Source organism: Benincasa hispida, unplaced genomic scaffold, assembly GCF_009727055.1.
Source record: "Benincasa hispida cultivar B227 unplaced genomic scaffold, ASM972705v1 Contig446, whole genome shotgun sequence".
Taxonomy (NCBI): Eukaryota; Viridiplantae; Streptophyta; class Magnoliopsida; order Cucurbitales; family Cucurbitaceae; genus Benincasa; species Benincasa hispida.
Genome location: NW_024064858.1, coordinates 1,260,400 through 1,272,872, shown reverse-complemented (window position 1 = coordinate 1,272,872; position 12,473 = coordinate 1,260,400). Strand labels below are relative to the sequence as shown.

Here is a 12,473-nt window from a genome sequence, read left to right as displayed (position 1 = left end):
CAATGCATCATCTCCTTTTTCCTTTTTCAGCCGCATGCCTTCACCAACCACTCTTCCAACGCATCAACATATAAAATTCTATACTTAGCCAAATTTTCAAATTATTCCCAAAAGTTAAACTTCCAAATTTCCTCTTTTCTTCAAATCTCCACTTTTTCCTCTACCATTCCACACTAGTTTCCACATCAACCAACTCATCACACTAGTCTTAGTAGGGAACATACTCAAGTAGAGAAATTAGGATTTGGGGTTCAAACATTGTGACCCTTATATGGAGAGAGAGTTTGTAGGGTAGAGTCAGGCCAGGATGGCGAATTCTCGGTATCAACGGGAGGTGGTCTCCTCTATCAGGGACATTTGTGAGTTGTTGTCAAAGGCTCATAGTTCCTTATTTTTTATTCTCCTTGAAATGTATCAGGACTTGAAATGTTATTACTAGTGGAATGATATGAAAAGAGAGATTGCAGAGTTTGTCAGTAAGTGCTTGGTGTGCCAACAAGTGAAAGTCTCGAGGCAAAAGCCAGTAGACTTGTTAGAGCCATTAAGTGTGCCATAATGGAAGTGGGAGCATGTATCGATGGACTTCATCGTGGGGTTGCCACGGACAGCCAAAGGTTTCACGGTAATTTGGGTTGTGGTAGACAGACTTACAAAATTAGCACATTTCATACCTAGAAAGTCCACCTTTTCAGTAAATAAATGGGCACAGTTATACATGAAGGAGATGGTGAGATTGCATGGAGTGCCTGTGTTCATCGTGTCAGACAGAGACCTTCGTTTCATGTTTAACTTCTGGAAGAGTCTTCAGGTAGCTTTGAGGACTCGGTTGGATTTCAGTACAGCTTTTCACCCAAAGACTGATGGGTAGACAGAGCGATTGAATCAGATATTGGAAGACATGTTGCATGCCTGTGTCATAGAGTTTTCAGGAAGCTGAGATGCTCACTTGCATTTGATGGAGTTTTCTTATAATAATAGCTACCAGTCCACTATTGGGATGTCACCATTTGAGGCCCTTTATGGGAAGAGTTGTAGGTCTCCTGTGTGTTTGGATGAGGTAGGAGAGAGGAAATTTCTAGGACCTGAACTAGTGCAAACCACAAATGAGGCAATTTAGAAGATCAGGGCTCATATGCGAATAGCTTAGAGCAGACAGAAGAGCTATGCCGATGTGAGACGTAAGAACTTGAAATTTGAGACTATTGTTAAACTGTTCTTAAAAGGGGCACCCATGAAAGGTATTCTAAGGTTTGGCAGGAAAGGGAAGTTGAGTATGAGATTCATTGGACCTTTCGAGGTCTTGGAAGGAGTTGGCCCCATAGCTTACCGTTTGGCATTACCCCTAGCACTGCCTTCAGTTCATAATGTCTTACATGTTTGGATGCTGATGAAGTATGTGACAGACTTGTCCCATGTAGTTGACTTTGAGCCCTTGCAATTGAATGACAACTTGAGCTACGAGGAGAAACTTGTAGAGATTCTTGCCAGAGAGGTAAAGACATTACGCCGCAAGGATATAGCATTTGTGAAAGTCCTGTGGCAGAATCATCAGTTCAAGGAAGCCACTTGGGAGCTAAAGGATGAGATGAGGGCCCAATACCTAGAGCTATTCCAGGAGTAACCTTTCGAGGACGAAAGTTCCGTAAGTGGGGAAGAATGTAACACCCAAAATTTTGTCAGTAATGTAATTTCAGTATTTTCCTTTTTTTGAGGGCTTTTTTCGAATTTTAGACTTTTAAGTGTATGTAACACCCCACATTTTTTTTTATTAATTTAATTTCAGTAATTTTTATTATTTGAGAGAATTTTTGGAATTTTAGACTTCAAGTGTAATTGCGGGAAATTAATGGATTTGGCGTTGAAATTATTCAATTAGAAAATTAATGGCAGGAAATAATTTCATTTTTTGGGAAAGAAAGGAAGTTAATAAAATAAAGTGGAATAAGGAAAAGAATAAAATAAAGATTATTTTTTTTCCCTTTTTAGTTTTTTTTAAATTATTATTATTATTTTTATAAAAAAAAAATTTCCTTCTCCTTCTCCTCACGCCCGCACACCCCCTCCCTTGAATTTTCCCTGCTCGCCATCGTACTCGCCCAGACACTCATTCTCCTCAGCCGCTCGTCCAGACCACCGCTGCCCGAACCAAGTAGCTATCTCCACCGTTTCTCGTCGTCGATCTTGACTTGCCGGCCAACCGCTCGTCCAGTTCACTCGCCTTTCATGCGCCGATCTCGCCCAGCCGGTAAGAGTAGCGTCCATGCCGCCATCGCCGCAGCCACTTGACGTCCGCGTGCCGTGCTCGTCTCCCATCAGCTCGAGTCGCCATCGCGAGATTTGACCATGCCGTACTTGTTTGATGAAGCCGTCCACGTTAGGGCCGCCGCCCTCGCCTCCAGCCGATCTTCTCCATCGCCCATCGCCGCGCTGCCCAGCCCCTGTTGCATGGGTCTTCGTCGGAATCTTGGATTTGGGTAAGATCTTTTTTCTATTGGGTCGGGTTTCTTGAAGGATTTCTTTGGATTCCCATTAAGTTGGAATGAAAGTTAAATTAGTCACATCATTTTGATTTTAGATTTGAGCTTGGGAAATTATAGAAGCGGCTATCCAGTAGATCCGAGATTGTTCGACAAGAGTTTTAGTAAGAGTTGTGGTCCTTGTTTTTGGTTTGTGGGCACGCTTTGATTACTGAATTAAATGTCGACTTAACCATTATATCTTTAAGGTTCCAAGTCATCGTCCATTGGGATTTAAAATCTGTTAAGAGGAGATTTTGAAGTTGAAATCTTGGGAGTGGTTGTTGATCAAGTTTCTTTGGGTAAGCTTTTGGGTATTTTGGATTTGGGACTAAGGTTTCACAGTTATTGTTGAACTGAAATTTATCGTAGGTTAGAGTCGTTATTTCAAACCCCTGTCATCTTTTGGTTGTCTTATTTTCTCTGTGGATTTTGGATTAAGGTACGTAATCTTACTACTGAAACTGCCCACGGGATAGACACAAGATATATGCTAGCATGATATATGAATATTAGAACAGAACGATAGCATGATAAATAGATAATATAGTATGACCGATATATGTTCTTGTATGAGAATCTGAAAGATTTATTTGTGCACGTAGATACTTGCATGCTAGTAAGAGATGATACTTGATTCACTGAGGTTGTATGTGATATGAGGATATTGAGGCGTATATGCATGTGGTATGGCCATGATGTTGAGGTGTATACGTATGTTATAAAACCATATTGTGATAATTTTGATGTTGAGACTGTGATAGTGTCTTTACTGATTAGTTAGATGGCCATTAGCTATTGTGTTTCCTTCGAGATTCACCAAATATTTTGTTTCCTTCGGGATTCACGAGATATTATGTTTTCTTTGGGACTCACAAGATATTGTGTTTCCTTCGGGATTCACCAGATTGTGTTTCCTTCGGGATTCACTAGATATTGTGTTTTCTTCGGGATTTATCAAGGGTTGTGTTTCCTTCGAGATTCACCAGGGGTTGTGTTTCCTTCGGGATTCACAAGGGGTTGTGTTTCCTTCGGGATTCACAAGGGGTTGTGTTTCCTTCATGATTCACCAGAGGTAGTGGGCATGCTTAACTACAGTAAGATAGAAATCAGTTTTTAATGTATGTATGTGTCCCATGAGGACTAGAGAAGTTTTTATGTTACACAAAAGGTAGGCATCTAGAGGACATAGATGCCTAGCCCGACCTCAGCAGTACGGTTACTTATTGAGTATTGTATACTCATACTTTATCATGCTGTTGTTTCACACCATACACCCAACAGCCGTCGACGTTGCGCCAGCTCAGATCTCACCATGTTGGCCTTCGGCCTCTACCACTTGCCAGATCTTCTCCGCCACTCGTCCTCTAGGCAAGCCATCCAGCCCAGCCTCGTGACCTACACGTCTCCTAGCCATGCTGCTCCAGTTGTCAACCTGTGTTCCCAGACGTGCTGCGAGCGACTCCACTAACGACCACCATTGGCCGATGTGTCAGATCACTTTTTCCCTGTAGCGAATCGGTCGACCTGGCAGTTTTTACTCATATCATCATTCTGATTGACGTTCAACCTCAGGTTTTCGCCAAAATCTTGGATTTGGGTAAGATCTTTTCTTGTTGGGTTGGGTTTCTTGAAAGATTTTTGGATGCCCATTAAGTTTGGAATGAAAGTTAACTTTCGTTGCATTATTTGACTTTAGATTGGAGTTAGAAATTGTTGAATCAGCCATCAACCGGATTCAAGGTTGTTCGACAGATGTTTTGGGTAAGGTTTGCAATTCTTCTGGTTACTCTTGAACACCAATTGGTTTGGGGATTGTTAGATTAAAATTTATATGTGTTGGTTTTGGGTTAAAATTGTTCAAATATCCTTGGTTTGGACTTTAGATTCAAGATTTGAGACTTTTAGAGGCATTTCTCATCAAAGTAGAAGCCATTTTTCTTTTGAAGTTTGGTAAGTTTGGAGTAAGTTGTTGGTTGATTATTTTTTAATTAAGATTAATTGTGGAAAATTAAGTTATTAATTTTGGAATTTGTGTATGTTCAGATAGCCAACAAAATTGGGTTTTGGAATTAAGATTAGACTGAGCCATAGTTTAGGATTAGAGGTCTTTGAATAATTTTGTTAATTGGAGTTAGACCCAAAATATTGAGTTAAATATTGGATTTATTTTAGGTGTTGCTTGGATAGAAAAGGATAAGCTTGCTTGGGTTTATTTAGATTTAACTTTGAGGTAAGTAATCTTACAACTGGAACTGCCCACGGGCCAGGCACTAGATGTTTACTAGAATGACAGATTGATATTACGACAGAACGATAGCATGACTCACTGATAGTATAGTATAATCAATGTACGTTTTCTTATGAGGATTTGAAAGATTAAATGCACATATAGATATTTGAATGCTAGTGTTCTTTCCCCATATGCCAACGCAAAAAAGATATGCAATGTCTGAATCATGCTCACAGATTATATATGCAATGTTACAGAGTTTGCTGTAAAATACCAATTGATGCGTTCAGATAGTGTTATGCGTGTCACAAGTTTTCTCGTGATAAAGCAAAGTATAATTCCACTGCGAGTTTCTCAGGATGATCTGAGGTCGAACGCGGGGATTTGCGATGTTTGTGCGAATATGAGGTGATATGTGTGATAGTAAACAAATTATGATTGTGAAGTGCTAGAGAGTAAAATGCAATGGTAAATGAACAAACAGGTAGCAAATAAAGCTGAAATTATGCAAGGTGTGCATGAGTGAATGTGATGGCAGGTCTTGGATAGAAACGCAGAGTGAAACAGGTTAGGGGAAAAGATTATCGCGAGTTTTTCAATCCTGTTAAGGATGCAACTAAGGTTCCGTCTTCCCTTGGCTTACACTTCTCGGTGATCGCCTGCATCACCATATTTCTATGATAATCAGAGACGAATGTTTCCAAACGCAAGGTTGTTTACATCTCTAGAAATAATTCTTGCTTTAGTTAACGTATTCTATCAACCTTCTTTCGAGAGGTGGATTAACATCTTTACTTCATCTCTCGTAGGTGAAGATGCCATTGAGCACACGTTAAATAAACTTGGCTGACATCTTCAACATGGATTGACTCACTCGCTCAATCCTTCCCCCACACCCTAGAAGTTTAGTGACTCATGGTGAAAGAAATGAAGGATGAATGCATAATGGTGAATAGAGAGATGAAGATGAACATGGTAGTGATATTAATTGGTAAAGTGTTTGTTACAGAGATATGAATGATAGACAGAAAATGAACAACAAATGATGAACAGAAAGTAAGAACAGTCGAGAGCTACATGTCAATTTCTTGGCATGGATCTCGATCGAAGCTGCTTCTTTGCCAGTGCGTTGGATGAGTGGAGGAATGAGGTGGAGAACTTCCTTCTCAGTAGAGTTCTTGGGAGAAGAGTGCTCTTTACACAGAACTTCTTTTTGCTATTTTCCTCGTCTCTCCCTCTCCTCTTTAGCTTGTGTTGAGTGCTGCTATTTATAGACTTTAGCGCCTCTTGCCTCAGTGGTCCTGCTCTGAAAAAGTTAGTTTTTCTTGTCGCGACTGGTAGGAATGTTCGCTCTGCTCCACGTTCCATTTTTTCAGGTTGTACATCAGGAAAAGCTGCACGATTTTAGAAATCCCCAAGAATGTGTTGATCTTATTGTCTATGAGCAATTTTCGCATGTGGTGATACCTGCTACCTACAAAAAAAGGTTTGGATATCCTTTTTGCCCTCGTGATAACGGGAAAAAATGCACATTATTACAATGCATAGATATAAAACAATGTAGGATTTCGACAAAAATATGTAAAATCGTGTCCAAAAGCATTAAGTTAAGAACATTGCGATCGCATGCGCTCATCACATTAAAGCAGCTAATTTACGTATTTTGTGTAGGAAGAAAGTTGGCGCAAGGCAGATTGCGATCCAAGGAATTCAGCGCCCGAGCGCATTAGAAGATTGTGACCGCAAAGTTATGTGATCGTATGCATTCACAAAGATCTGCTCAAAGAGGTGGCCGCATAAAGACGGCACATCAAGGTGAAAGCTTAATAAATCATGATGGGACTGAAAGCTGATGACGGTAGAATCCGAATTTAGTTGACAATCCATTAACGACACACTGTAGCAAGTACACTCAACTTTTCGATGACAATTAATCGGCGCATCAGACAAAGATTTAATAAAATCCCATCAGTGCAATCATTTGAGAGAAAAGCTCTTCACCCTAAAGTTCTATAAATACCGAAGGCCACCTTCGTTAAAGGAGTTCAAAAGTTTAGAATTTTGGAGTTCTCTTTCACCATATACATAAAGATAATAGATAGTCATAGTCTGTTATTTTTATACTTAGAAGGCGGAGGCGAGTGAAGAGAGAGGACGCTGGAAGATCGTTCCTAGTCAACTCGAGAGACTGTCGGGAAGCACTGAGAATGAAGAGAGGGCCGACTCTTGCAAAAGCAAGAACATTCTTTTGGGCAGAGTAGAGTAAAACGCAGTGTAAAAGTGGGAAGCAAGACATTGCTACCAGGCTCCCTATCCTTACTTACCATTGTCATTCTATGGAATTTGCATCTTTACATCTATTCACTATCTTTAAATTACACATGAGTAACTAAACGTCCGAATGGTTTAGAAGAACTTAGCTAGCCTGACCTAAGATCTTTATTTAATGCGATCATCTTGTCTTATGTATGCGTCCATCACTGATGCGTTATTTTGTGAAGTGAAATTATGGATGATATGCGATGGTGAAATTTCATTGAGCACTCAAGTTTCCTCAGCGGAATCCAAGTGTAAACTCCAATGAGTTTCCTGGTAAGTCCAGGGTCGAACTCAGGGACTTGTGAAAACAGGTTGTGATGGTAATTTTTAGGAAAACTTTGCAGTAACCAAATAAATCAATAGTTGTTGAGGTTGTTGTTTGCGGTGATGAAAAATAAATGAATGCGGCGGATTTGAGAAAAGTTAGACTACGTGATAGATGAACTAAGTATGTAGATGAACGGGTTGAGAAGGTCTTTAGCTAGCATTACTTGGGAATGCGTCAGACTATGCGATCATGCTCCAACTATGCACAACAAGTGATTTTGCAATGCAAATGCGATGCTCCTAAGTCTAGGACACATGTGTTGAATGAAAAAGTGTCCATAGAGCTTATTCCTAAGTCTCTACTCTTGTCCTATGCGATGATGCAAGATGCATAAAAGCAAGGTGACCACACACAATCATATCCTATCTCTAGGATGCATGTGATGCGTTAATAGCAAATAGTGCTTATTCCTAAGCTCCTATCTCTTGATTATACGTTCTAATCTAACTCTCCCAAGCCTAGATTCTAACCTGACTTTCCAAAGCCTAGATCCTGTCCTTAGACTACCCTCCCGAGTATCTCTAATGGACGAATGAAGCATACATAATACAAGATAATCGCATAGAATGAAGATTCCCAGTTGTGCTAGCTAAATGCTTCTCAACCCATTCAATAGATTTACCTACTCATGCGTAAATAATAGAGAGTGAACATATATAGAGAAGTAAATTCTATTTTTATAAATGATTTTGAGTACAAAATAACAATGGAAGTTAAAGGTAGAGAGCCTGCTAGCAATTCCTTGCTAACTGAGGCTTTTACATTGTCAATCTCTATTTGGTTCAAAAGATAGCCCTCTCTCTGTCCTTGAACCTTCTGATGCTCTCCCAAGCTTATTGAAACGATCTGTTGGCACAACCTTCTTCTCTCGCGTTCACCTTAAGGTAAAAGAAAATCTAAGAACAAGGCTAGACTATGAATAGAACGGTGAACTCGTAAAATAGCTGAACCCCTTTTCTGAAGGATGCCTTTGGTATTTATAGAACTTCTAGGGTGAAAGGTAGCTTCTTTCTCATGATTGCACATATGGGACAACTTTAATTCCTGACTGATGCGCCGAATATTTGTCACCGAAAAGCTTAATGTACTTGTTCGTTAGCGGTTGTCAACTTAATTCAAATTCGATTGTCATTAGCTTTCTGTCCAATCATGATTAATTATACCTTTCACCCAAATGCGCCCACCAAGTTGCGCTGACCAGGTTGCGACAATCCTTCTTGAGCAAATGTTTGCAAGCAAAATCACTGCAAAGCCTTATGATAATGCTGCACTCGGCCAATGATTTCCTATGATCGCAATTTCTGCCTTGCGTCAATTCATTTTCTGCACAAAAATACAAAAATAAACTATTCCTATACGATGAACGCATGCGACCGCAATATTATGAATTTGATGCTTTTTGGATGCAATCTAACATGTTTTATAAATGCAAGCCAGCATTGTTTAAGAACTTAGCACTATGATAACGTGCATTTTTGCCCGTTATCAATCACCCTTTAGAGATACTTGAGACAGTAGTCTAAAGAAAGAGCCTAGACTTGAGAGAGTTAGGTTAGAATCTAGGCTTGAGAAAGTCAGGTTAGAACCACATAAGCAAGAGATAGAAACTTAGAGATAAGTTATGTTTGCTATCCACATAGGATTTATACTTAAAACATACCAACCAAATTATTGTTTTGATTGTTACCGCAAAGAAATCAGAATTTACCAGGCAACCTAATAGGATTTATACTTGGATTTTACAAGGAAAACTTGCATGTGCAACGCATACACCACCATCGCAAAACACACCATTATTTCATCATATTCACAACTCATCAAGTTTTTGGCATTGTTGTCGGGGATTACGGCAACACATATTGTGCTAACGGTAACTTTTTTATTTTCTTTGCAGCTTTCCATCTCTGTGCACTACCTCTCCTTTGGTAAGGGAAGAAGCGGGTGTCATATGAGCAAAGGACAAGTTCTTGAGCCCAATTACGACCCAGAGATTGAAAGAATTTTTCGAAGAAGAAGAAAAAAATGCCTACATCAACAACAAGAGAGAAATCCCAACATTGCGGAGCCACCGGAAGACAGAGCATCGAACGAAAATAACATCATGGCGAACCCCATTCTCTTGGCGAACGACTGCAGTAGGCCTATCCGGGACTATGCATCGCCGAACCTTTAGGATTTCTCACCAGGAATCATGAAGCCATCCTTGGACGGATCGAGGTTCGAGATGAAACCGGTGTTACTCCAAATGATACAAACTGCCGGATATTTTGGCGGTAGGCGTGGCGAGGATCCGCATACCCACCTCTGGAGTTTTATTGAAATCTACAATACATTTGTGTTCCCAAACATCTCTGCTGAGGAGGTTCGACTAACGCTATTCCCATTTTCGCTGTGTGACCAAGCTCGGAAATGGGCTTATTCTCTCGAACAAGGGGAGATCACATCGTGGAAACAAGTAATTGAAAAGTTCATAAAGAAGTACTTCCCCTCGACAGAGAACGCAAGAAGGAGGAAGTTGATTACTACTTTTGAACAAGATATTGACGAATTGCTCAGTGACGCCTGGGTGAGGTTTAAAAGACTAGTGCGAGATTGTCCGCACAATGGCTTACCAGATTGTCTCCAAATGGAAATTTTCTACCACGAATTGAACCATGCATCGCAGACGGTTGCAAATGCGGTAGCAGCTAGTGGTTTTCTTGACAAGACATACAATGAGGCTAAGAACATACTTGATCGCATTTCGAAGAATCACGAAGACTGGAGAGAAAGCGATCAACGACTGAGAATTAAAGATAGTGACGCAAACAATGGGGCCATTACATCCCTACAAAACCAAATGAAAGCGATGACGAATTTAATACAAGGAATCGCAATCAGCAGCCCAGGAATGCATAGGGGACAGGTCAACGCAATCGATCAAACGAGCGCAAGCTGTGCTTCTTGCGTAGAAGCCCATCCAACGGAAGAATGTCCGAGAAATCCACAGTTTGTTTATTCCGAGAAGAATAATCCTTTCTCTAATACTTATAACCTGGTTGGAGAAACCACCCTAACTTTGCATGGAAAAATCAACAAAAAAATTTCAACCGATGGCACAAAAAGAAGGGTTGCAAGGAATTTTCCCGCGAACAAACGGTCAACCACAAAATCAAGCAACTAGTTCATAGGCGCCGTAAGCTTCATCTCTGGAGAGCTTACTGAAGCAGTATATTTAGAAGAATGAAACAGTACTCTAGAATCAAGCAACGTCTATCTGCAATCTTGAAATTCAAATAGGACAGATTGCAGGCGCGCTCAAAAGTAGACTGCAAGAGGCATTGCTAAGTTCTACTAAACTCCCGCGCAACCCAAGGAGTATGGGAAAGGAGCAATGTCAAGTTGTGACCTTGCGAAGTGGAAAGATAGTGGCGGGAGAGAGAAAGGAGCCAAGCTGGACTATTTCTAGTTGTGATGGAACCACAGACCCGTTGACTCAAGAAGAAGCAGAAGAACAGGAGACGATGGGACTGGAAATTGCATCCACCTCAAAGTCGATAGAGTAAGAAAACCGTGAAAATAAAACTACCACTATTTCCCCCAGAGACTTAAAGAGGAAAAAAATGGATAAGTGCAGTATCAACATTCATGGACATGCTGAAACAATTTCATATCAACAAATGCAGAAGTAATGTGAAGTTTTTGAAGGAACATGGTGACGAAGAAAAGGAGCACAGGTAAGTTCGCAATAGTGGCATTAATGCAAAGATTAAAAACAACAAATTCACCAAAAATGGGAGACCCTGGAAGTTTCACAATACCCTGCTCAATTGGCGGGATATATATTATTCAATCTGCTTGCATCTTGGGGCCAGTATCAAATTAATGCCCCTTTCAATTTTTCAGTAGCTGAATGTGAGGCAGCTGGCGCCCACGATGGTGACTCTCTGGCTAGTCTGACAATCCCTTGTTCATCCAAAAGAGAAGGGGAAGGATGTTCTGGTCTCGATTGACAAATTTTATTCTTATCGCGACTTCATCATCTTTGATTATGAAAACGACAAAGACTTGATTCCCATCTATAGACCCATGAAGACATTTGAGTCACGAAGGATGACTTCCGATCTGCCACTCAGATCGAGTGTACAAGGAGAGATACACTGAGCGGTGACGAAAGGAAGACCAGGTTTGATATTATCAAAGCCATGAATGTATCCGGAAGAAAAAAGACCTCACAGATTCGACAATGAACCTAGTTTGTATGAAAGAAAAAAGTCTGAGATGAAGAGTGAAAGAGAGGAATGCGACTGCATCGCAAAGTATACCTGCAATGCGATCGTAGAATAACAACCAAAGAGAAAACTGACAATGAATAAAGAGAGAAAGCACAAAAAGCATACTTGGAACAACCACCCACAGTAGAACTAAAAACCTTGCCAAACACCTGAAGTTGCTTATTTGGGGCAAAATGAACTCTACCAGTAATAAATTTCCTCCGCACTTCAAGAAGATCAAAGAGATGCACTGCTGAGCATCTTGAAAAGTACATAAAAGCATAGGATAGACGCTAGCAGACATTAGAGAGAATCACCCTGCATATTGCATGCATAGGATACGTCTCGAGGACAATAAAAATGGATCAATTGAACATCATGAACGCAGACTAAACCCTACGATGAAGAAGGTCGTGAAGAAGGAGATAATCAAATGGTTGGATGCTGGCATTATTTATCCAATCACCGACAGCACGTGGGTCAACCCCGTGCAATGTGTGCCAATGAGGGACGACAGTAGTCCTAAATGCAAATAATGAACTAATACTGATGAGAACCGTTATTGGCTGGCGGATCTGCATGGACTACCGCAAACTGAATGTGGCAACAAAGAAGGATCATTTCCCCTTGCCTTTCATTGACCAGATGCTAGACCGCCTAGCAGGAAATGATTACTTTTACTTTTTGGATGGATATGCAGGCTACAACCAAATCATGATTGCTTCTGAAGATCAAGTGAAAACCACATTCACCTGCCCCTATGGAACATTTGCATTTCAATGCATGCCGTTTGGCCTATGTGATGCGTCGAGCACATTCTAGAG

At 40.5% G+C, this 12,473-nt stretch overlaps 1 protein-coding gene across 1 annotated transcript; it reads left to right on the top strand.

Moving 5' to 3' along the window:
* Positions 1-715: 715 nt before the first annotated feature.
* LOC120069503 lies at positions 716-1,621 on the top strand. Its single transcript, XM_039021278.1, has 3 exons — positions 716-864; positions 979-1,057; positions 1,148-1,621. The coding sequence occupies exons 1-3, from the start codon at positions 716-718 to the stop codon at positions 1,619-1,621; spliced, it is 702 nt and encodes a 233-aa protein (XP_038877206.1).
* The last annotated feature ends 10,852 nt before the right edge of the window (positions 1,622-12,473 follow it).

Excerpts from the sequence above, each read along its gene's own strand:
- LOC120069503 (XM_039021278.1), top strand. The coding sequence starts at position 716 with ATGAAGGAGATGGTGAGATTGCATGGAGTGCCTGTGTTCATCGTGTCA. Across the intron at positions 865-978 it reads TTTCACCCAAAGACTGATGG|CTACCAGTCCACTATTGGGA; the intron begins GTAGACAGAGCG and ends TTATAATAATAG. Across the intron at positions 1,058-1,147 it reads CTCCTGTGTGTTTGGATGAG|AGCAGACAGAAGAGCTATGC; the intron begins GTAGGAGAGAGG and ends CGAATAGCTTAG.